General features: G+C 44.3%; 1 protein-coding gene across 3 annotated transcripts; it reads right to left on the minus strand.

Annotated features, from left to right (window-relative positions):
- Nucleotides 1-674: 674 nt before the first annotated feature.
- LOC115132172 (myosin-7-like) lies at nt 675-17467 on the minus strand. 3 transcript variants are annotated; one of them, XM_029664499.2, is made up of 42 exons: nt 17190-17467; nt 16881-16984; nt 16349-16492; nt 15958-16114; nt 15755-15782; nt 15323-15416; nt 14680-14772; nt 14504-14567; nt 14304-14402; nt 14047-14150; nt 13766-13904; nt 13528-13646; nt 13243-13392; nt 12923-13093; nt 12631-12810; nt 12365-12497; nt 12190-12266; nt 11428-11515; nt 11185-11302; nt 10752-10875; nt 10390-10526; nt 9040-9295; nt 8576-8818; nt 8195-8371; nt 7935-8080; nt 7628-7718; nt 6889-7278; nt 6599-6725; nt 6379-6497; nt 6056-6252; nt 5746-5929; nt 5460-5625; nt 5175-5299; nt 4898-5013; nt 4581-4773; nt 3195-3398; nt 2922-3047; nt 2632-2802; nt 2143-2247; nt 1700-1795; nt 1433-1576; nt 675-1267 (listed from the first exon to the last, which is right to left on the minus strand). In XM_029664499.2, exons 1-42 carry the CDS (start codon nt 17287-17289, stop codon nt 1256-1258), a joined length of 5811 nt encoding a protein of 1936 aa, XP_029520359.1. In that variant the 5' UTR covers nt 17290-17467; the 3' UTR covers nt 675-1255. The 3 variants fall into 3 exon arrangements, with proteins under 3 accessions (XP_029520359.1, XP_029520358.1, XP_029520360.1); XM_029664498.2 differs by having other exon boundaries at nt 675-1576; XM_029664500.2 differs by lacking the exons at nt 15323-15416; nt 16349-16492; nt 16881-16984; nt 17190-17467 and having other exon boundaries at nt 675-1576; nt 15958-16019.
- Between the last annotated feature and the right edge of the window lie 6948 nt (nt 17468-24415).

Raw genomic sequence — 24415 nt, forward strand, 5'->3', positions numbered from 1 at the left:
TTCTCAGGATGTGTGGGTCTGTATGTGACACTGGGCCACCGGGGTTTTTTCTGCATAGAAAAGTCTTGGGCTGACCAAACAGTATAAATATTTTTACATTCAGGGTGGTGAAATGTTTTCAGTGTAAACTTAAAACAATTAAAAAGCAGAAAGTATGTAGAAAAGATAATGGGCCTATATATATTTTTTTTAAATGATCTTTGAAAACTACAAAATCACAAATATAAATGAAAGTCAATCTAAAATAAAAAGATTCTTTCATGAGTATTTTTATTATGACATGGGAGCACCACTAGCTTTAAAAACTGCAACATTGCAGGCAAGAGGGCCTCAGAAATTTCCGGTTAGCGCCATTGAGCACGTCCACCACCTAAGCCCCAATTTGATCCAGAAAAACCCCTGGTCTGTCTGACTCCTTCTCAGAGAGGGTGTTTGTTCATCTAATACACAGGTATCACCGCCACCCTCTAACTTACCTTTGTTAAGCGAATGAGAGAAAAAAAACAGAACAATTTTGAATCTGTCTTGTCTCTTTATTTAAGTGCTTTTACGCACTACATTACATGGATGTAGGCTATACAATGTATTATTGTTGACAGTGAACAGTCATGTTAAAGGACAGTTTAGTATTTCAGCTTTTAACAAGGCATTTTTTTATTTTTTTTTATTTTACCTTTATTTAACCAGGCAAGTCAGTTAAGAACACATTCTTATTTTCAATGACGGCCTGGGAACAGTGGGTTAACTGCCTGTTCAGGGGCAGAACGACAGATTTGTACCTTGTCAGCTCGGGGGTTTGAACTCGCAACCTTCCGGTTACTAGTCCAACGCTCTAACCACTAGGCTACCCTGCCGCATTGGCTTGTGTTGGTCTATCACACATTTTTGCTATTTGAACACACTAGTCAAAACACACTTAAAGGCCCAGTGCAGTCAAGTTTTTAAATATATTTCCACACTGCGATTGGAATAATACTGTGAAATTGTGATAATGTCCCTTTTAGTGTAGGAGCTGTTTGAAAAGGCCACCTGAAATTACAGCCTGTTTTGGTCGGATGAGGTTTTGGCCTGCCTGGTGACATCACCAGTAGTTAATAGACCAATAAGGAGTTCCAAACTTCTGTGTCTTTCTGACCATTTCAATTGAAAACAAACACAGTAAGGATTTGATATTGAGAGAACGGCTGCATTGGACCTTTAACACACATTGCAGTCATCTGATAGTTTCGTACAGGAACACTACCAGGCTTCCATTTCATTCTGCAATCTGGAAAGACAAGCAAGGTTGAAATGGGGATACCTAGTCAGTTGTACAACTGAATGCATTCAACTGAAATGTGTCTTCCGCATTTAACTCAAGCCCTCTGGAGCGCTAGCCATGGACATAAACACATTATAAAGTGAGTTTAACTAAACTGAAATCAGGGCTCACCTTGGCTGGCCCTGGGTCCCGGGTGCGCACAGTCACACGCAGTTTGTTGACCTGAGTCTCCGCCATGTCTGCCCTCTCCTCTGCATTGTCCAGCTCATGAACCATCTTCCTGTACTTCGTGACATTACAGTTCACCTGCTCCTCCTAGTGGGGAGAGAGGGAAATGACTTAATATTACAAAATGTCAATTTATTGTTCAGTAATGGTAAGAGATTGTTGGTTCAGATGGGCTGTTGTGTGTGACTGAAGAGAACCTATAATACTCACCGCCTCCTCAGCCAGCCTCTTGTAGCTCTTGACTTTAGCCTGCAGCTTGTCAATTAGTTCCTGCATTCTCAGCAGGTTCTTCCTGTCCTCCTCAGCCTGAACAAACAGCAACAAACACTCAATAATGGACTGTCAAGGCATCTACTACCATAATTGTCCCCAATCATCTGTTGATGCAGTGAAAGTGGTCCACAACTGTTTTTATTCTTCTGGTTCAACTACAACATGTTGCTATGAAATGGGGGTGCTGTGTAGGTGGGCAGCAGTGGAGGTTGCTGAGGGAAGGATGGCTCATAATAATGGCTGGAGTGGAGTGTACTGGAGTGAAATGGAATGGTATCCAGCACGTGTTTGATAGTATTCGCTCCATTCCAGCCATTATTATGAGCCGTCCTCCCCTCAGCAGCCTCCACGGGTGGGCACTGACTGCTGTGGTTGTTTACCTGGTAGGAGAGCTCCTTGACCCTCCTCTCATATTTGCGTACTCCCTTCTGAAACTCTTCACTCTTCTTCTGCTCACACAACAGCTCACTCTCCAGATCCCTCATCTGTGGGTCACAGAGGTCGGTCAGTTAGCCATTCATTGATGTTGTGCTGTGTGAAATCCATTACTCAAATATACATTTTATTAAATGTTTAAGGGATTCACTTTTTTTGAAAAGTGAGGCAAGCGAACCCCCCCAAAAAGTAGACCTTGTTAAAATACTATAGAAGCCTTGCAACCTAATCATGAGATTTTAGCCTCTTGGGAAGGCTGGAAGATGCATAGTTCAGCCATAATCAAAGACTAAGTTGTGCATCTTTCTGCTGGAAGCATGAGGACATTATTTCTGCTCTAATTGTGCAATTTTTCAGTAAAAGGTTTACAATTTCAGAAGTGAAGACATTTAATTGAATTTGCATGGCCTTATTCACTTTAATGTGAGCCTCACCCTGATCTCCAGCTTCTGGATCTGTTTCTTCCCTCCTTTGAGGGCGATCTGCTCTGCCTCATCCAGCCGGAGCTGCAGGTCCTTGATGGTCTGCTCCATATTCTTCTTCATCCTCTCCAGGTGAGAGCTGGTGTCCTGCTCCTTCTTCAGCTCCTCTGCCATCATGGCCGCCTGGACAGGAGATGAGGGGAATTATCACAACCATAGTTTCAAAATGGACTGGTTACCCCATCACACAATTAAAGCATTGAATATTGTGAGATCAGGGGGTCACTGTCTAGGTAACTCACATCTGTGATGGCCTTCTTGGCTTTTTCCTCTGCATTACGGCACTCCTGTCCTGCCTCATCCACCTCCCCAGCCAGCATGGACAGGTCACTCTCCATCTTTTTCTTATGGTTGATCAGGCTTGTGTTCTGTTCAAGCAGAATAAAATACTAGGGTTTCTATGTGGCTAAGATATATCCAACAATCCTGTAACAATGTACATCCTTCAAACCTTTCATCCTCTCATCCATCCCATGTCAGGCCCTAACCAGCCAGTTCCCTGAGGCGTCTCCTACCTGGGCATGCAGCAGGTTGACTCTCTCAGTGGCCTCCAGCAGTTCATGTTCGGCCATCTTGCGTCCGCGGTCAGTCTGCTCCACCACAGTGCACAGCTCCTGCACCTCGGCCACCAGCAGGTTGTTCCTGCGCTCAGTCAGGCCCCACTGCTCCTTCAGCTCCTCATTCTGGTGGATGCGGCCGTCCAGCTCCAACTGCAGGTCCTGTAGACCCCATCAGACAACAGCGGTTAATGGTCACTGAAGAAATGGTTTATTAATAATGATTCAGAATTCTGAATTCTTCTTTAGTTTTTTTGCTAAAAAAGTAATGTGTAGTTCCAGTAGTTAGCTACACAGCTACATGGCAAAAAACAAACTGCTGAAAACACTACCTAGATTTGATTTGAGTTCAACTACCAGTGGTGTAAAGTACTTAATTGAAAATACTTTAAAGTACTACTTAAGTAGTTGTTTGGGGGTCTGTACTATTTCTATTTTTTACAACTTTTACTCCCATACGTATATGTTGGGATATGTACTTTTTACTCCCATACAGTTTTCCCTGACACCCAAAAGTACTTGTTACATTTCAAATGCTCAGGCAGGACAGCCATGTTGTTCAATTCACGCACCTATCAATATAACGTTCTGTCATCCCTACTGCCTTTGATTTGTTCGTATGGGTTACGTTCAGATGAGTCCCGTGACATTTGTGGGAATCGTAGAGCAAAATGGAGAACACCATCGTGTTTGTGAGAGTCTTCCCTGACCAGAGGGAGTTCGGACACTACAGACGTTTTCGTGAGAAGACCATTTTTTGGGATGTCTCATGGTCTGACAAACACCGCTGTAGCTCGGCCACCTTGCACCGAAAATGTGGAAGGATGACATAGGAGGATGTGGTGGATTGAGACGCAGCCCATGCAAAAAAAAACTGATATCTCCAGTTTAAACTGATAGATATTGATGGGGATTTCTTTATTATGTTACTTAGATTGAGACATGGGTGCATCAATAGACTTAAGGATTAAAATAAGATACTTTTAGACTTTTACTCAAGTCTTATTTTACTGGGTGACCTTCACATGAGTCCATTTCTATTAGGGTATCTTTACTGTTACTTAAGTATGACAATTGAGTCCTTTTCCACCACTGTCATCTTCCACCAAGCTACTGCAGAATGTAGTTAAATTACTAGCTGAACTACTCCAACACTTGTTGTCTCACCTATCTTAAGATGAATGCATTAATTGTAAGTCACTCTGGATAAGAGCATTTGATGTCTAAAATGTTAAATATCTACCCTAAGTATGAGTTGTGTTTCCTTACACGTGTTGTTTGTGTGAAAAATCTATGACAATGTTGATCATTTAAAAGCATGAATTGTGTTAGTTCTCCACTGGCCTTAATCTGGCCCTGCAGGTGGTGCAGTAGTCTCTGGGACTCGGCAGCATGGCGGTTGGCATGGTTCAGCTGGACCTCCATCTCGTTCATGTCTCCCTCCATCTTCTTCTTCAGCCGTACTGCCTCGTTCCTGGACCTTGCCTCGGTCTCCAGGGTTGTCTGCAGGGACTCCAGGGAGCGCTGGTGGTTCCGGCTGCAGGGAAAGTGACAAATAGGCTGCTTAGAGAGAGGAGCCTAAAACACCATCATGAATAATGACAAATCTGTGCTGCTTTTAAAAGCATACTGGAAAACTATCATGGATCATGAGTCCTTACCGGAGGCTGTCAATTTCCTCCTCCTTTCCGGCTATCTTCCTGTCGACCTCAGTCTTGAACTGGTTCAGCTCCAGTTGGACACGTAGGGTCTTGCTCTCCTCATGCTCAAGGGTGCCCTGCCTCGGAGCAATAGAACAGTGTCACATTTAGCGGAGTTACAGGGTCGCACCAACCTAACACCCCTGTCAGATCACTCCTCTCAGGTTTCCACTGGTCTCTCTGTACCCTTGTGGTAAGAATAGACACTTTCCAACCACAGTCAGTTCTGTGTGCTCACCTCAGCTTCCTCCAGAGCAGCCTTGATGTCACTCTTCTCGACATCCAGAACCTTCTTCATCCTCTCCAGCTCGTGGATGGTCTTCCCACCCTGGCTGATCTGGTCAGCTAGGTCAGCTATCTCCTCTGGGGAAACAAATAACACTATGGGTTAGATAGACAGGCCTTTGTGTTCACTCTTGTGACGTTTATTAGCATTGTCTTAAAACAGGTGGCGTCACTCCTACAACCACGCTCGTTCCTCAAACGACAAGGGTTTACTGGTATTATTTAGAGCAGTGTTTACCTTGCAGGTTCTTGCTTTCCCGTTTGAGTGTCTCCAGGTGGTCTATGGCCTCCTCGTAGGAGTTCTTCAACTTGAAGAGTTCAGTGCTCAGGCTGCGAGACTCCTTCTGAGAGCTCTCCAGCTCCGACTGGCAATCCTCATACTTCTGCCTCCACTCTGACAGCACCTGCAGCATTTTACATTGTCAGTACTCATGTTTAGGACTTAACAAGGGTTGTCATGCAAATGTGAAAATCCTTCTTTTGACGACTTACTAACTACTAATGCCTATGGGCTCACTGCTTACCTTGTCAAAGTTGCGTTGTCTCTTGTCCAGGGCAAGGGCAGCAGCATTGGAGCGCTCCAGGTCCACCATCAGGTCTTCGATTTCGGTCTGCAGACGGTGCTTGGTTTTCTCCAGAGAGGAGCATTTAGCATGAGATGTCTCCACTGCCTCTTCAGTGTTCTGCAGACGCACCACCAGCTTCTTCCTTTAAGGTCACAGTCAGGGGTTAACATGAAAGTTTATCAGAAGAGCATTAAGCCAGTATTGTTCAAAAGCTTTTTTCACGCTAATTTATGTAGACAAACAGATCATTTGAGAGCATCAGACTTACTTTGTTTCCTCCAGCTCCTCAGTCCTCTGGATGGCATCGATCTCATACTTGGTCCTCCACTGAGCCACCTCAGCATTGGCCTTGACTAGGGCCTGCTGCAGTTCAGATTTGGCCTCCTGCTCCTGCTCATACTGCTCCCTAAGCAGGTCACAGTCATGTCTGGAGGACTGGAGGGCATGGGCCAGGGCATTCTTAGCCTGGGACAGACAAGGAAGAAATCACATCATTCATATTCTTGTTATGAGGTCTGACAGGAAAAAGCCTTTAATATTTTTACATATCAGGTTGATCACTTAATGTTTGACTTAAGTGTGACCTCTGACCTTGTTCTCCTCCTCCAGCTGTTTTTTCAGTTCCTCAGTGTTCTGGCTGAAGGAGATCTTGGTGCGCTGCAGCTGACTGACCATAGCCTCCCGCTCCTCCAGCCTACGACTGTACTCAGCTACACACAGAGAGAGAGAGACAAAGAGAGATACATTTGGTGAGTTTCCCAAGGTCGGTTGACCTTCTGCCATGCCGTGCTGTGACCCGTGTGACCCTTACAGCTCTCAGTGACAGCGCGGGCTCTCTGGTTGCTGATGTCAGTCAGTTGTCTCTGGAGCTCCTCTACTTTGGCCCGGGCCTCGTTCATCTGATCCTCATACAGATGACACATCTTCTCTGTGGTATCCTGTTATCAAGCAAAACTCTGCCTTAGCATGCATGACATAAAACTCAGTATTTTCTAACTTGTCATACTGTTGCAATTCAGACCATCCCAACTAGCCTTGTGTCTGGGACACTGAGGAGACCGCCACATCTCAGTGACCAGGCGAACCCTCTCACCCCCTCACCTTGGACTTGGAGAGGCGCTCCAGGTTAGAAGCCAGGTCCTCTGCTTCCACCCTGTACTCCGCCTTCTCCTTCTCCAGCTTCTGTTTGACGCGCTGTAGCATATCAATCTGCCCGCCCAGCTCTGCCACGCTGTCAGCGTGCTTCCTCCTCAGGGCGGCCGCTGTGGCCTCGTGGTGAAGCCCCGCCTCCTCCAAGTCTCTCCGCATCTTCAGGAAGTCCTGCTCGCGCTTCTTGTTCATGGCGATCTGGGCGGCCGAGGCCCCGCCTGCCTCCTCCAGCCTCTCGCTCAGTTCCTCCAGCTCCCGGGACACGTCGCCACGCTGCTTTTCTGCCTTGGTCCTCCACAGCCTCTCCGCCTCCAACTCCTCCTCCACTTCCTCGATACGAGTCTGAGGGAGAGGCAGGGGAACATTTACATGAGCAATTTAGTAGCATACCTTCTCCTCCAATGGAGATGTCTTTATAAGTGCTAAATGACCTTTTATCTTCTGTACTTTGTTGTTTTTGATTACGCATAGATGTACATAGATGTGATGCATTATAGATGACTCCAAAGGAAATACCACGTTTAACTATGACCGCATTTAGTGTTGAAAAAATGGTGGTCTACAATGTAGCTTTTAAAATCTTTTTTGTTTGTTGGTACGGTCAACTATTGTATCATTGTGGAGTGATGCTTTAATACATTTTTCTAACTAACTTTACAAAAGAAGAGAATACAGAGGCAGATAGACATACTTGCAATTCCTTTATTTTCTTTTGGAGTTGAATGACTAGGGCTTGCTCATCTTCTACCTTCGAACTGAACTGACTCATTTCAAAGTCTCTTCTGTACAGGGGGAGATAGTGAGGAGTCAGAGGAATAGACGGTACAAAAAATATTTAACATAGATAAACATTTCACTGTAAAATGCTAATAAGTGATTCATTTGCACACTAATTGACAGTCAGTAAGTAGTTTATTTATACTTGGTCAGTTAACAAGGATTTCACAGACCACTTATAAAGGCCTTATTAACTAACAGATTGAAGAGATGATTCTCACTTCTTGAGTTTCTCCTCCAGCTGCTGCTTGTCATTCTCCAGCTCCATGACAGACTCCATGGACAGCTTCAGATCCCCCTCCAGCTTACGCTTGATCCGCTCCAGATCCATACGCACCTTCTTCTCCTGCTCCAAGGAACCTTCCAACTTGGGGGGGTTACATCAGTAGAAGATATCTCATATCGCTGTGTGCTTAACTAAGGAGATAGTTAGGTTACTGTTCGAGGTGAAAGTGTGTAATTTTCATGCCCCTTTACTCACATCGTCCACTTGCTGCTCCAGCTTGATCTTGGCCTTGCTCAGCACGTTGACCTTGTCCTCCTCGACCTGCAGGTCAGTCAGGGCCTGCTGGTGGGCCTCCTGCAGAGCCTTCTTCTCCTTGGTCAGGCTCAGGATGGACTCATCCAGAACACCAATTTCCTCCATCAGGTTCTTCACCTGAGGAAAGACAGGGGGAACAAACAATGTGGAACAAATAACATATCAGAACAAAAGGAAGGAAATATACCAGCAATGTGAGAAATAATCTCTGAAATATAATATACACGGTACAGTAAATTGACTGCCCAGGTAAAACCAAGAGGTTTACAGGAATGCTGAATAATGTCTCTGCAAGCAGTGAGCCACCATTCCTCTGCTCACCTTGTTCTCCGTGCCATGTCTCTCCTTCTCCACCTTGGCCAGGGTGATCTCCAGGTCGTCGATATCCTTCTTCAGCTCTGCACACTCATCCTCCAGCTTGCGTTTCTTGGCAGTCAGGCTGGCGTTTATCTCCTCCTCGTCTTCCAGTCTCTCCATCAGCTCTTTGACCTTGGCCTCCAGCTGCAGCTTGGCCTTGATCAGCAGGTCACAGCGGTCTTCTGCATCCGCCAGGTTGTCCTGCTCCTGAGGTCAGGGGTGACACAGAGACTTCCTGTTTAGTACTTCCCCTTAGCATCTCTTATCTTGATTTATTGCCTAATCATCTCTGGTCGATTCTTATTAAATCTACATTAATCTTGTCTCATCATATTGTCTTCATCTTTACTAATCCTGGCTCATCAATCCTCATCTTAATGTTATTGCGTTGTACAGTGTGTTCTCTGATCTCATCTGTAAGCACTCACTGCCTGCAGCTGCAGGGCCAGGTCGTTCTTCTCCTGGATCAGGGCCACCTGTCTCTCCTCCACCTCCTTGCGCTTGGTCTCTGACTTGCCAAACGCCTCCTTCAGCTTGGCAAACTCCTCCTTGAGGGCGGCCAGCTCCTTCTCGGCCGTGGCACTCCTCAGGAGAGGCCGGAGCTTGAAGAACAGCATCATCCATGGCCAGTTCTTCACCGCTGCAAAAGCACGAATGTTCCACTGGATCACCTCTATAGCCTCTCTGTGGAGGTAGAGGGGGAAGGCATTCAGGGTTACACAGGTGAATGAGGTGAGTGATTTGTGTGCACTAAGGTGATGAAGTAAGTTGTATTTTCCGAAGGACCTTTGAGACTGAACGGGAAAGGGACAATACTTCAACATATGCCTGATTTGATTAAGGGATCGAGAAGTGAGAGGATAACACATTTAAAGTGTGTATTAGTAGAGCTTTTTGGAAATGGGCTGTGAAGCAGTAGACCATAAAGGTAGCTAGAATTCTTTGTCCTATGGCTTTCCACCCTTACACTTGTGTCCAATGAACTGGTCATGTTGGTGGACTGGTGGAGTGGTCCAGATTCCTCCCTTCCTCCTGTTCTAAATTAGATCTGTGTGTGCCCTGCTTACCAAATATGGCCCAGCGAGCGCTGGTCATTGGATCATTTGCTTTACAATAGCGGGTGCTATGACACAGCAAGCATTCCAGACGGGGAAATAAATCAATAGTGTGAATCCCAGGAAAAGCAAGGCAGAGACTCACTGTGGGCCAGACAAAGGTCAGGTAGAGGTCCTTTATTATATGAAACCCAAGCCCTCTGTGAAACCGAAGACTTAATCCCTTATCACCTGACCAGTTATTCCAGCTATGTGGGGGCTCTAAACTCCAGGCTCCATGGACAAAAGGGGGCCGGGGGAGAATGCGTTATTATTAATACGAGGCTGGGCTGGAGGACATGACAGCTGCTGTTACTGATCTTTAAGGGCCATGTGTCAACCCCTCCTGTTTTTGTAAGCACCATTTGCACCCGGAGGTTATAACGGGCTATTTCCACAAGGACCACACACACACACACACACACACACACACACACACACACACACACACACACACACACACACACACACACACACACACACAATGTAAAGCAAGCAAGTGCTGACACACGCTCGCCACACTCCACGCATGCCATGTACATACCGACAAACCTGAGGGCAAATACACACACTAACCCACACAAAACACTACTAAATAACTTTGTCAATAAAAATTTTTGGGTTGGGCCTGAAAACTCAAGACACGGCAGTCCCAGTGGAACCGTCTGACCTGTGTTTACCTACCTCTTGTCCATCATCTTGCGTCTCTCCATCCTCATGAGTTTGCCCCGCAGCATAGCCTGCAGCATGGTAAGGATCTCCGATAGCCTTTCATCCCTCATGTCCTCCAGCAGGCCCAGCAGCCCTGCCTTGAAAAACACCTGAGGACACCCAGACCATACTGTCAGTTATAGTGGATCTCTCTAAGTCTGCCCCAATACACATGAACATGCTGTCTGTTTCTGTCAGCAACCGATGAGGAGTGGCCATACTATAAGTTTCAGCCCCAACACAAGGCGCACCTGGAGATGAGAGCTCAAAACACAAGGGTATCTCTCAGCTGCAAACTCATCCAGGTGCACTAGTGCCAGTCATACAGTATCCACCTTGGTTATTCCAAACTTGTACTGGGTGTGGTCTATGTCCAGGGAGCCCAGCAGCTTCTCCACAGCCTTCCTGCTGTCCACAAAGGAGTCCTCTGGGATCGCCACGGGGTTCAGGATACGATAGCTGCACAGGACAGAACACACAGCAGGGAAGACAAAGAAAGTCATTTATTCTGCACATTATTGCCATCTTGATAACGAGACGGTCCACACGTGTTTTGCTGCGTTCACAATGGCAGTCCAATTCTGATATTGTTTTTCTCCACAAATTGGTCTTTTGACCAATCACATCAGATCTTTTTCAGAGCTGATCTGATTTGTAAAAAAAAACAATTGGTTACAAAAAGATCAGAATTAGGCTTCCTGTCTAAATACAGCCTTTGTGTCTCTGTATGTTAAAGTTCAACATTGTCCAGAGAGGTGCTGTGCCCACCGCTGTTTGAACTCTGCATATAGGATCCGGTTAGGGAAGCCCTTCCTGCAGATACGGATTCCCTCCAGTACTCCGTTACACCGCAACTGGTGGAGGACCTGGAATGGGTCCAAGCCCCCTGGGATAAAGAGGACAGAAAGAATCAATCTTGCAGCACTGAGACACCTAGCAGCAGAGATGGAGCCAACGGTGACAAGGTGAAGTCAGTTGTATTAAAGCTTTAGATATGTCACAATCCATTACCTGGAGTCTTTGACTCATTGGGGATAATGCATCGCACAAAGTGAGGCTGGGTGCTGCGTAGGTTGGCCATCAGTTTGTTCAGATTTTCCTGCAAATGGGCAGATTAGCAGAAAGTGGATATGATTTATAATTCAATCAGCAAGTAAAAGTGTCTTAGTTGATAAATCCCACAAATCCTTTTGATCCAATCCTGTACCTCACCTAAAACAACAATGTGTTGAGGGAACATTACATTAAGGAAGTGAGGGTGCTCTTCTCCAAGGTGTGTCTTACCTCATCCTCGTTCTCAGTCAGAGGCATGAAAGAGTGGAGGTAGCACAGACTTAAAGTGATGTTCATGAGTTGAGTTACCTAAACATCACTGCAAGTCTTAACTACTTCCCTCTCAACTCAGGCACGTCACCGTGACATCAGGAAAACAACAGAGCACATTTAACTACTTCCCTCTCAACTCAGGCACGTCACCGTGACATCAGGAAAACAACAGAGCACATTTAACTACTTCCCTCTCAAATCAGGCACGTCACCGTGACATCAGGAAAACAACAGAGCACATTTAACTACTTCCCTCTCAACTCAGGCAAGTCAACGTGACATCAGGAAAACAACAGAGCACATTTAACTACTTCCCTCTCAACTCAGGCAAGTCAACGTGACATCAGGAAAACAACAGAGCACATTTAACTACTTCCCTTCTTCTGATCTTCACTAAACAATACGACACTTGTAATGCCCGTCTGTCTCTACCTCCCTCTTACACACCTTGTGAAGCTGTGACACAGTCTGGAAGGAGACCCCTTTCTTCCTCTTTCCTCTGGCCTCGGTCTTTGGATCTGCAGCTGGAAGATCAAACCGTGGATCACGAGGACTTCATTTCCCCATTTACTGTAGTTTCACTTTCAAATATGTGAGGATATAAAGTTGAAAAAAAAAATACCTGCATCACTACTGATGAAGTTCTCAAAGAGGCTTGCCAACAGTTTATTAGATGACTTCTGGAAGCAGCTGACTATTGTCTCATTTAAGGGATCTTTATTTTTGTCCAGCCATCCACTGATGTTGTATGGTACCTGGAGAGGGGCAGAGAGAGAGGGAGGGTCAACGATGACACCCAATAGATTTGTATAAAAGTAAATGTCTCAAATGAACCGTGGGTAGAAACACACCCATTCCACACACAACAGCACAGACTGGAAGACTTACCACTCCTGCATAGTGCACCAGCTCAAAGTGGGTCTCATATTTGCATTTCTTGTCAAGCCGCGGCTTGAGGAAGTTGGGAGACTTGCCCACGTGGTTGTCATACAGCTTGGTCTTAAAGCTGACATCAGTGGCCTTTGGAAACATGCATTCTTCCTCCAGGATGGACAGTATGCCCATGGACTGCAGGAAACACACAAACAGTATAACATCACACACAAATACAACCCCCCAACATCGGCAGTTCCCTCAGCTCTAGCCCCTTATTTGAATGGCTGAGACAAGAGACACATACCTTCTCTATGAGGTTGATACAGGCTTGTAGATCCAGGCCAAAGTCTATAAAGGTCCAGTCAATACCCTCCCTCTTATACTCCTCCTGCTCCAGGATGAACATGTGGTGGTTGAAATACTGTTGCAGTTTCTCATTGGTAAAGTTGATACACAGCTGCTCAAAGTTGTTGAACTTGTGTGGAGAACGGAGAGATGGGGAAGGGGGGGAACGGGGGGGGTAGAAAAGAAGGATAGGTTTATGAGCTGAAACAGTCTGGAGAAAGACCATATCAAATCATGCAGAGTTTGGTCAGAAGCAGGCTTTATAATGTGTAGGCCTACCGCGAAGATCTCAAACCCTGCAATGTCCAGCACACCGATGAAGAACTGCCGAGGCAGTGCCGTGTAGAGGCTGTTGTTAATCCGGCCCACCATCCACTTGAACATGCGGTCGTAGGTGGATTTGGCCAGAGCACCAACTGAATAGTTCACCTACACAAAGGAAACAGATAGCTGTTACAGTATATCACAGACTCAGAAAACAATATTGGTCATGTGAATAATCTTTCCTTTAAGTCCATAATACCTTCTTGTTCTACGGGTGTTTGACAGAGAAAGAGAGCTCACCTGCTCAACAGTCTGGCCCTTAATGATGTACTCGTTCCCCACTTTGACCCGAGGGTGCAGCAGTCCTTTGATGAGGTCAGCTGAATGGATCCCCATCAGGTAGGAGGCTTTGTCAGCACCTGAAGAGCAAAGCACATACATACACACTGTATGTATTGGGTGGTGTCCTATATTGACACTGTTACGAGTAAATATATTCTATTCATGTTCCATTAAGTAAATGGAATTGGGGGCTCACTTTCAGTGCCGTCAGCTTCTGCTTGCTCCTCTCTCTGAACCGTCTTGAACTTCATGTTGCCCAAGTGCATGATGGCCCCCACTATTTTATAGCAGCCATACTTCTCCTCAGGAGTAAAGCCCAGACTGTCCATAGCATGCTGAGGGAGGGGTCGGGGAGGGAGAGAGACAGAGACTAGTGAGTTAGGAGAAAACAGACAGGATAGAGAGACACACAATAGAGATGGAACTCAACATAGCAGAGAGAGGGAAAGAGCATCCGTAGAAAGAGGCAGAGCTTACATCTGTGGCCAACAGTTCCTCTTCGTCATTCATGTTCTCCACTTTTGTCACACCCTGGGAGCAGAAGTGGTAGTCGAAGGGATTGGTGGAAATCAACAAAAGGTCTGGAAGATGAACGAGAAGACATCATGTTAAAGTCATGGGACACTTGGAGAACTCTGAACTGATCAAACTATTGGGATAGATATTTTCTCATTTAATGTATCCATTGCTAAATATGCCCTTGGCTGTGATCTTTGGTTGTGGCCTTCCAATACCTTGAAGCTCTGGTTTCTTGTGAGATAAAATCTGGTAGTAGATATGGTAGCTCCTCTCTTCAGGCTGCTGAAAGACTACTCTGGACTTCTCCAGAAGATCTACACATGGTGACAGTGCAGAGGAGGTTTGCATTGGCCTGGAGGATTACTGTTGGATGTGAAAAACTCAATTCTACATGGTGTGATGTCAGACAGCTTACATATGTCAATATCAGCAGAGGCCAGTTTCCCTGTAGGACCGAAGTGGATCCTGATGAACTTGCCCTAAGTCGAGAGAGATGAGAGAGATTCATAGCACAAAACGCACATTCTTATCCATTCTACTCAGAAGAGATGTTGAGTCCATCTGTGTGGTGATAAATTATATGGCACTCACAAAACGGGAGGAGTTGTCGTTCCTCAGTGTTTTGGCATTACCAAAAGCCTCCATGGCGGGGTTAGCCGCAATGATCTGGTCCTCTAAGGTACCCTGGGGAAGCAAAAGATGTGTGACTTGATGCCAATTGCTGTAAGGATGGCAACATGATTTTAAGGAAAGCACAAGGTGATTTTTCTCACTGATTGTCATGTGAAGAGATAATGTATTAGAGGGATGGACTTCCAGATAGGAATAATGTGTAACACGATGATGGAAGGAGGATAAAAACACATCTGGGTGGAAGTCAAAAAACAAAATAGGTTATCAACTTAGATGGTCAAATAAAAAGACAGTTGCAAAAAGTAACTGGATAAAGTAAGGCGGAAAGGATGGAATAAAAAGGGATGACAAAAAACAGGCATGTTTTGGGACAAGGAAGTCTGCAGGATCAGGGAGACAAACGGCAAAGGTAACTCTTTGTTTTGCAAACCAGGGAAAGCCAGGGGGAAAGCTTTAGGCTACCTACAGGTAAAATACACACAAGTAGTTATCAAATAGTCCAAATATAACAAGCCTGTCCAAAAAAAAAAAAAAAAAAAGGAATGAAAGATGAAAAGGGGTTTAGGTTGAAAAAATGGGTGGGGGAAGCTCTCTGCCTTACTCCTGTCTTGGCTGCATCACCCAGGGCTGCTACAATGGCAAAATACTGAATTACACGTTTCGTGTTGACTGTTTTGCCAGCACCGGATTCTCCGCTGGGAGTGGTAGACAAAAATGTATTTGAAAAAAATCAACATAATTATAATGAAAAATATATGTACCTCACTCTGACAAGAGTGACAAAAATGAACTGTTTCCATCAGCACAGTAAATACTGTAATGCAAGAGGTCCTTGGAAGGGGTCGAAATCTAAATAATAAGCGCCAAATAAATGCTTTGGCGGGAGTGTGAATTGTATGCTTTTTGTGTGAATTGTAACAATTGATTAGAATTAATACAAATTTGTAGAAAACACATTTTTCAGTTATTTGAAAACAAATACAGGCGTGTCAATCTAGTGGCCGTGTTAGAATAGAGCAGGGCTTTGACTTACGTGATGAGCATGGATTGATTCTCACAATCTATTAAGAGAACACATTGCCCAGAGTTAGCAGAAAAATAAGTATTTTTAGGCATTGTGTAAGCACTGAACATATTTTATCTAAATGTAGAACATGGATTCTTAATTCCAACATGACACAGCTTCTATGTTTAGAGTCTGTATTGAGACCAAAGACTGTATTGGTTGAGACTTACTGCGCAACATATCATTGTAGGCGTTGTCAGCGATGGCGTAAATATGGGGCGGGGTCTCATTGCGCCTCTTGCCTTTGTAGGCAGCGATCACATCAGACGAATAGACGGGAAGATACTTATATGGGTTGATTGTCACACAGAACAACCCAGAGTAGGTCTGCAGAGAGAGAGAGAAAGAAAGAGATGAGACAAATTGGTTGTGTGAGAGATATAGACAAGGAGAGAGAGTTAAATAGGAAGGAAATTAAATAAATAAAAGGTCAAAGTATCGTGAAACTCAAAAACAAATAGGCCACATGTAGTGTGTGAGACACAGGGAGAGTCTCACTGGTTCAGAATAGCCTCAGTTTATCCTCCCCTCAATGGTGTGATGTACAGAACCGCGACTCACATAGATCATCCACATACTGTAGCGCCTGGTGAGATTGAAAAGCACAGAGGCTTCATTGAGGTTAGTCAGCATGGCCATGTCCTCAATCATGTCAAACTTCGGAGGGTTTGTCTGCTGAATGTCATCCTCTTTCACAACCAAAGTCTTTGAAAGAGAGGGGGGGGGGGAAACAACAGTGTAAGTCTACAGTCAATTCATACAGTAGGTAGGTGATAATATATCACTTAATTCAAGGGACTTGAAGCACCACTGTACCACACCATATTCAACTTTTGGTACTAACATTTCATATACATTCTATTAGGTCTGCAAATCTATTAAATGAAAAAAATCTATAACAGTCCGTGCACTTCAGAACAAAGAGAAGTATATTTGGATTTAGCTACTGTATATCATGGACTTAATGAGGTCAGTTTCAACAAGTGTTGAAGAGTCAGTATTATGATGTCACTTTCTGCCATATTAACTACAAGACAAGTGCTAAAACTATCCTTATTATGTTGTATTCAACTGCAACAACGAGGCTACCAACCCTTCCATCTTTGGTCTCCACAGTGGCTTTGTCACCATCCAGTTCTTTGACTTCCACCTCGATGTAAGCCTCCTTCTCATTCGGGATCCAGACTCGTTTAGTGCCTGAGCAAAATAATAGAAAGTTTATGGGCATTTAGAGGGCAAAAACTTAACAAAAAAAATGTGCACCATCAAAACTTGCAAAACTGTAGAAAATCGAATGGTCGGCTTCCATATGTTCTTGTTTTTTTTGTTGTCCATTGATAGTAGTGTATGGCAAGACAAATACAATTGTTGAACTGATGTGCATTTCTGACAGTTATCCTACCATCAAAAGCCAGGGTCCTGGCGGCCAAAGCCTCCAAATTGGTGAGCCGTAGGAACGAGGCTGCATCCCCGAAATCTTTACTTTCATTAAAGCGAGACATGGTGACAACTCCGCAGGAAAAAACAGCACCAACGCACCTACAATGAATAAGAGCAACAACTTAAACACATTGAAGACAAGCTCAAAACTGCCGGAGACGATTTAAATTGTAAAATGTGATCATCAATAGGCCTATTATTATAAAATGATGGTTAGTTGGTGCATCTGGTATACTAACCGTTGAACGCACTGTTAACGTCTCTTTTATTGTCCTCCTCAAGGTCAGGGTTAGCGGAGCTATGTCAGACATCCCCATGTGTCCCCTTCCTCAGCAGCCCATTGGCCCGGACCGTGTGCACGGACGGTCACGAATAGCAATCTGCATTTTTATCTCTACTCAAACCTACAGTAGGCCAGTTATTTTTAAAACGGCATTGTTTTACAGAGGATTGCGTCAATGTTTGACTTCATTCTGTCAATCATAAACTGTACATAGTCATCTCAACGTGCAGAAGATGTGCACGTTTACACTGTAAATCAATTGGAACAGCGGTGTTCTTTTCTGTCCATGCCATGAAACATAATGTTTTCATTCTATTTGATCGTCTTTATCAGGAAACATAATACGATCTGACTATGGAACAAACTTGAATCTGAATGTGCAGAAGGCCCCCCCCCATCTGCGCAAAAACCGGTTGAGTCAAGGTTGTTTCCACGTAATTTCAACACAAACATTTAATGTGATGACATTGAATCAACGTGGAAAAAATATTTGAAAAAAGTGATCAAAGTAAAGGGAATTGACGTATTTTGTGACATACATCCAATGGCGCACTGAAATGTGTCCGATGGGTCAGGGAGTTTAGTGTTCCTGCAGGGTGCACAATGTAATTGGTATGAGCTTCAGAAGTTGACTGTGACTGTTGTGGCAATTAGAAAATATAGCTTGTCAAGATGTTCCATGTTACAGATTAAAGTTGACGACTAACTCATATAGTGATTGACCTGGACTACAAGTGGCATCATTTTTTTTTTAATCAAATCTGTAACTCATAATGGACAAGGCTATATGTCAGATTGACCTGGACTACAAGTAAAGGCAGTTCGACACATCAACGACACAGAGTTACACATGGAGTTTTTTTTGAGCAAATTAGGTGAGAAGGGAGGTCAAAAAGGCCATGGTGGCAAAGTAAATACAATAAAGAGTAAAACACTGGAATGGTAGTTTTGCAATGGAAGAATGATAAAAATAATGGGGTGCCAAAATTTTAATTAAATACAGTTGTTTGTTTGGGCAAATTAGGGTGGGCTATGTATGCAGTAATCTGTAAGATGCTGACAGTTGGTGCAAAGCTGAGGGAGATAAGTGTTTCCAATTTAAGGGATTTTTGTACTGTAATTTGGCATGAGAACTGGAAGGAGAGGCGGCCAAAGAAAGAATGGTTTTGGAGGTGACTAGAATAGATGGGGTGGGAGAAAAGCGAGCTGAGATAAGGGGGACTTTACCTAGTGGGTCTTGTAGATGACATGGAGCCAGTGGGTTTGATATGGTGGGCCATATCCACCATATGGTGGGATATGGTGGGTTACTTTAAAGTACTACTTAAGTAGTTTTTGGGAGTATCTGTAGCTTGACTATTTATATTTGACAACTTTTACTTTTACTTCACTACATTCCTAAAGAACATAATGTACTTTTTACTCCATACATTTGACCTGACAACCAAAAGTACTCGTTACATTTTGAATGCTTAGCAGGACAGGAAAATTGATGAATTGACAAATTCACGCACTTATCAAGACAACACATGGTCATCCCTTCTGCCTCTAATCTGGCAGACTCAATAAACACAAATGCATATTTTGTAAATGATGTCTGAGTGTTGGAGTGTGCCACTGGCTATCCATACATTTTAAAAACAAGAAAATGGTGCTGTCTGCTTTGCTTAAATGAAGGAATTTCTAAATTATTTATACTTTATACTACTTTTACTTTTGATACTTAAGTATATTTAGAACCAAATACTTTTAGACTTTTACTCAAGTAAAATTTTACTGAGTGACTTTTACTTTTACTTCAAGTAACTTTCTATTAAGGTATCTCATACTTTTACTCAAGTATGACATTGGGTGCTTTTTCACCACTGGTTGGAATGCTTCCAAACATATCTGCCTATCAGCACTTAAGGAGCTTGTTAATTACTGTAAACCCAACTAACAAATTCCAGGTGAATGGTTCTTTCCAAGACTTTTGATCTCAGTGTGCCTACCATCCCCCAAAAGAGAAAATATGTTTATCTTTAATCAACAGCAGGTAAAATGGTGTGACAGGACGCCAACTCTTTGAAGTGACTGTTTCTTTATGGTCCTATTGGTCTGGATATGGTTAACAAAGCCCCATATACTACCCACCACTGCGACCTGTATGCTCTCGTTGACTGGCCCTCGCTTCATACTCGTCGCCAAACCCATTGGCTCCAGGTCATCTACAAGTCTCTGCTAGGTAAAGCCCCGCCTTATCTCAGCTCACTGGTCACCATAGCAGCACCCACCCATAGCACGCGCTCCAGCAGGTATATCTCACTAGTCACCCCCAAGGCCAATTCCTCCTTTGGCCGCCTTTCCTTCCAGTTCTCTGCTGCCAATGACTGGAACGAACTGCAAAAATCACTGAAGCTGAAGACTCATATCTCCCTCACTAGCTCTAAGCACCAGCTGTCAGAGCAGCTCACAGATCACTGCACCTGTACATATGCCATCTGCAAGTTGCACATCCAACTACCTCATCCCCATTCTGTATTTATTTATTTATTTTGCTCCTTTGCACCCAAGTATCTCTACTTGCACATTCATCTTCTGCACACCAATCACTCCAGTGTCTAATTGCTATATTAGAATTAATTTGCCACCATGGCCTATTTATTGCCTTACCTCCCTTAACTTACCCCATTTGCACACACTGTATATAGATTTTCTTCAACTGTATTATTGACTGTATGTTTTGTTTATTCCATGTGTAACTCTGTGTTGTTGTATGTGTCGAACTGCTTTACTTTAGCCTACCTGGTTAAATAAAGGTGAAATATATATATATATATATATAAAAATTAACAAGCAGTGCCAATGTACAGTACACCTATGTACACTTTATACAATGTCAACAAGTCACGCACCAGACAGAAAGGGACCTATAGAAATATCTAGGATACCTGTTCCACCTGTTCCACTACTAAGCCAAAGCTACAAATGAGTGCAAAAGTCTCAGAAGTAGTATTACTTACTTTATATCATATTTCCTTCCATATAAGGGTAGTTGGGTTTGATTGTGTTTGCGTTATTTAGGTCAGAGGCTGATTGTCAGCGTTGTGGATAAGCCCTAACACAACCTTGAGAACAAAAGAGGAGATAAGTGACCTTGTGTGCACAGGCCAGAGCACAGCATCCAGAAATAGACCGGAATACAACTCCTGTTCTCAATAGCCCACATTCCGCAGTCTGACATAGGGCTCACAGTTAAAGAGGTAGGATGCTGTCGTGAAGGGCACTAGAACCCCCCCGCCGGGCCGACACACAACTACTAAAGAAAATAAAGTGAATCTATGTCAACCTCTTAATACACGTTGATTGATTATTCCATCATAATATACGATAAAGTCAATTGAACCCTCAGTTCCCACCAACACAGAGAAATGACCATGTTATTTGAATGCACAATTCGAAAGTACATTGATTTGATACATGCCACTTCTATCAGCTCTATTCTACAAGAGTTGAGTGCTTCAGATGAGGGGACTGTCTTGTGTTCTGTGTCACTAGCAAAGCAGACTGGGAGATTTTCAAGTATGGACTTTTGTGTTTGTGTCAGTTTGGACTTTTACTTTGTCTACGAAGTCATTTTTGGCTACAGATACAATGGTCTCCTTTTAGGTAGCCAGGGTGAACCTCTGGGAATACTACTGGTCAAGAATTCCAGGAATGGATTGTGTATTTCTGCTCATAGATTACAGTTGCTCTAGTTGGCCATACGCAGCACATACCTCTTTGCTCAGCTAAAGTGCTGATCCAGGAAACAGACTGTGGTGGGGCCTAGTACATCCACTTTCATACAGCAGCAACATGAAAAATCACCAATACTAATACCTGTTAATGAATCCTTTCCTTGTGCCAATGGAAACACAACCTACAGTTAATCTAGTCTGTTTTTGATTGATGAGCCAAGCAGAAGCTTGAGGCCAGAGGACCCCTATTGGCTAGCATCCCCTGGCTTTGCCCTGATGTTGATGCAATTTATAAGTTTTAGTTTGAAATGATTCCTGATCTTTAACTGACAGCAAGTAAGACCCCTCCAGCCTCAAAAGACTCCCATCAGTCATCAGCTACAGAGATAGAGACCCATATATGCAGAGAGGGCAGACTCTGGCTAATGCCACCTTCCATTCTTGGTCTTAATCTCCCACTGTCACTACCCCCACAACATCACCAACTCTCTCAGAGGCAGCAATAACATGAGCTAATCAGTCTTTTCATGACTCGGCTGGTGGAGATACTGTACCATTCCAATGGCATTATTCCTAAAGCTCCTGCCAGGGGCCGGCCTATCTAAGATTAGGGTGTGCTGAGTCCTGGCCTCAGATCCCCACTGCCTGCCTCCCATGACTGCTCCTCCCAGCCAGCCAGCCAGCCAGCCACCCTCCCTCTCTAATATGGGCACCCACAGCTGTCCTTCTATTTTGGAGCATGCTGTGACAGCGGCATGCCTCTAACCCCCCCCCCCCCCACCCGCGACGCCCAGTCCAGAACAATAGACACGCTCACATAAACATTACAAACTTTTTTTTTAACTCAGACTACAGAATACCAGAGCTATTCCCCATTCAATCCATCTGCTGCCACACAGTAAGCCCAGGCAGGCCAGGCAGGGTTAACAAGGCCTTGGGTCAACAGCGGCTAAAACAAACAGAAGGAAATGTACCTATTAATACAAGGACAAAGTTTTGTATTTCTCTAACCTAGCCACTGGGTCCTTGCTTCATATAAAATATAAATGGAAATCTGTAGCAAGTGTCTGAGTGAGTTGTTTTATCCCAGGTAAGTTGTTTGGTGCGGAGACAGGTGAGTGGTTTGTTTGGCATAGACTTCTCTTGCACGTCATTGAACATTTTTGTTAGACTTTCGGATAATAAAAATGGTAAATTACCCCAAAACCGTCAGAAAAAGGTTTGTGGGTGACTGTGAATACCTTCTTAGTATGTATACAAAAGCACTGTGATGATGTGCATGATATGTGTTACCCTGTGATTTTCCTTCAATACAGAGTCCCATAATAAACTGAAAATGTGTCATCTTATCAAAATTCTTCCGATGGCCTATAGAATAAGAGACATGGAACACAGTGGCTCTGTGTGGCTATCCATGGCAGTGCGCCTTCCTGCAATCTTTACATTTGAAATCTCTGTTAACAATGAACAGCATTCCAGTGAGGCTCCACATTAAAGCACCAGGGAATGCTGGGAGTATGTGATAGCCTTTCTGCGGCTCAAGGCCCCATGAGACAGACTAGCACCTGTCTATCACGGCAGTTGTCACATGTGCACACACATACACACTCATACAAATGCAGATGGACGCACACACCCCGACACACACATGCGTGTATGTATGCACACATACATTCAACATTAACATTTAAAACAGTGAAATGCACACTAAACCCAGAAAACATTTGTCACTTTGTCATGTGTTGGGCATCAAGCCTAGGATGGGGTCACCAAGGACATTGGAAACATGATGCAGAAACTTTTAAAGCCAAATGTCAATTATAATTTAGCACCATGATGGTGTGGTAGACATGTAGAATATGTGCACGTGGCAGTGGTGGCACAAAACCAGACTGTCTGAGAGGATCAAGTTTTTGAAACGGAAACATAACATCATTCGGTTTCCTTTCTACCTTCCCTTTGCTCTCACGGATGTAGAAAGGCCATATAAGAGCTAGCGTGAGTTGAGCCTGGGCGGTTTGCCTGTTGTGATGGGCATGACACATTGCGAGGAGACATAAGAATATCTGGTGTTGGGCAAGACACTTGAGCTGCCATTTGCTACAGCAGTCCTCTGTCACTGCACAGATTACAGCGCTACATACCACTTAACAGGACACAGGGTGGTCAGACGCTAAGCAGCTTGTCGGGGAAAAGCTCATTCGTCAGCTGCAAAACTGTGTATTCAGTTCCCCCAAAATGTCCCTCTATTTCCCATGAAAAATTGTTAGGAATCATGTAATTATCCAGAGATTTCCATTTAATTGTGATGCAATCAAATTCCATTATCTCTGAGACTACTTAACCTTGTCTCAACATTTAAAAAACTCTCAAACAGGGAAAGAGAAAGTAATATTCTGTAGCCTAAAGTTGTACTCAAGTGTCACCAAAACTAAAGTGAGAAACAGTAGTAAGCAAGGTTTCAACCTTTTTGTTTATTAAGCCCTCCAGCATAATCTTCCGCCGTACCTTATATCTGTAATGGAGATGCGGGGTGTTAGGAAGCAGGTGCAGTTGGAGAGTTTAATATAAATGAACACGTAATAATAGAAAAACAAGAGAAGCGTCTGGACATGAGAACATTGCCTGTCTACTTACACACACACACACCTGGCAACCCTTTATTATGCATACCTGCGCCTCATCATTAGGCACACCTGGTCCTTATCACTTCCCTGATTATTCCCCCTATATATAGCGCTCTGTTGTCATTTCCCGTCAGGCGTTATTGTCTCTAAGTAGGCGATGTCGAGCGCCGGAGAGGGGCAGTGGGAGTAGACATGACAGTACCCCCCCCCCGTGTAGCTCCAGCCGCAGGACGACGCTGGCCAGGAGGTTGGCCCCTAGAGCGAGGAGCGGTCCGGAGGGTGGTGGTGGATTTCTCGGATGATCTTGGCATCTAGAATGTGTCCACCGGAACCCAACACCGCTCCTCTGGACAGTACCCCTCCCGGGTCTGGAGTACAGAAGGGATCTGACAGCATAGGTGGGACCTCCCTCAATATCCAGAGGAGACGGAGGGGTGTTGTGGGGAACGGCCTCAGCCAGGGGACCAGGAACCACCGGCCATCCGGTAGTTAGTGGACGCTGTAACCTATAAGTCACCTCGTTGACCTTCCGGAGGACCTTGAACGGCCCGGCAAACCA

Source organism: Oncorhynchus nerka, linkage group LG7 (assembly GCF_034236695.1).
Source record: "Oncorhynchus nerka isolate Pitt River linkage group LG7, Oner_Uvic_2.0, whole genome shotgun sequence".
Taxonomy (NCBI): Eukaryota; Metazoa; Chordata; class Actinopteri; order Salmoniformes; family Salmonidae; genus Oncorhynchus; species Oncorhynchus nerka.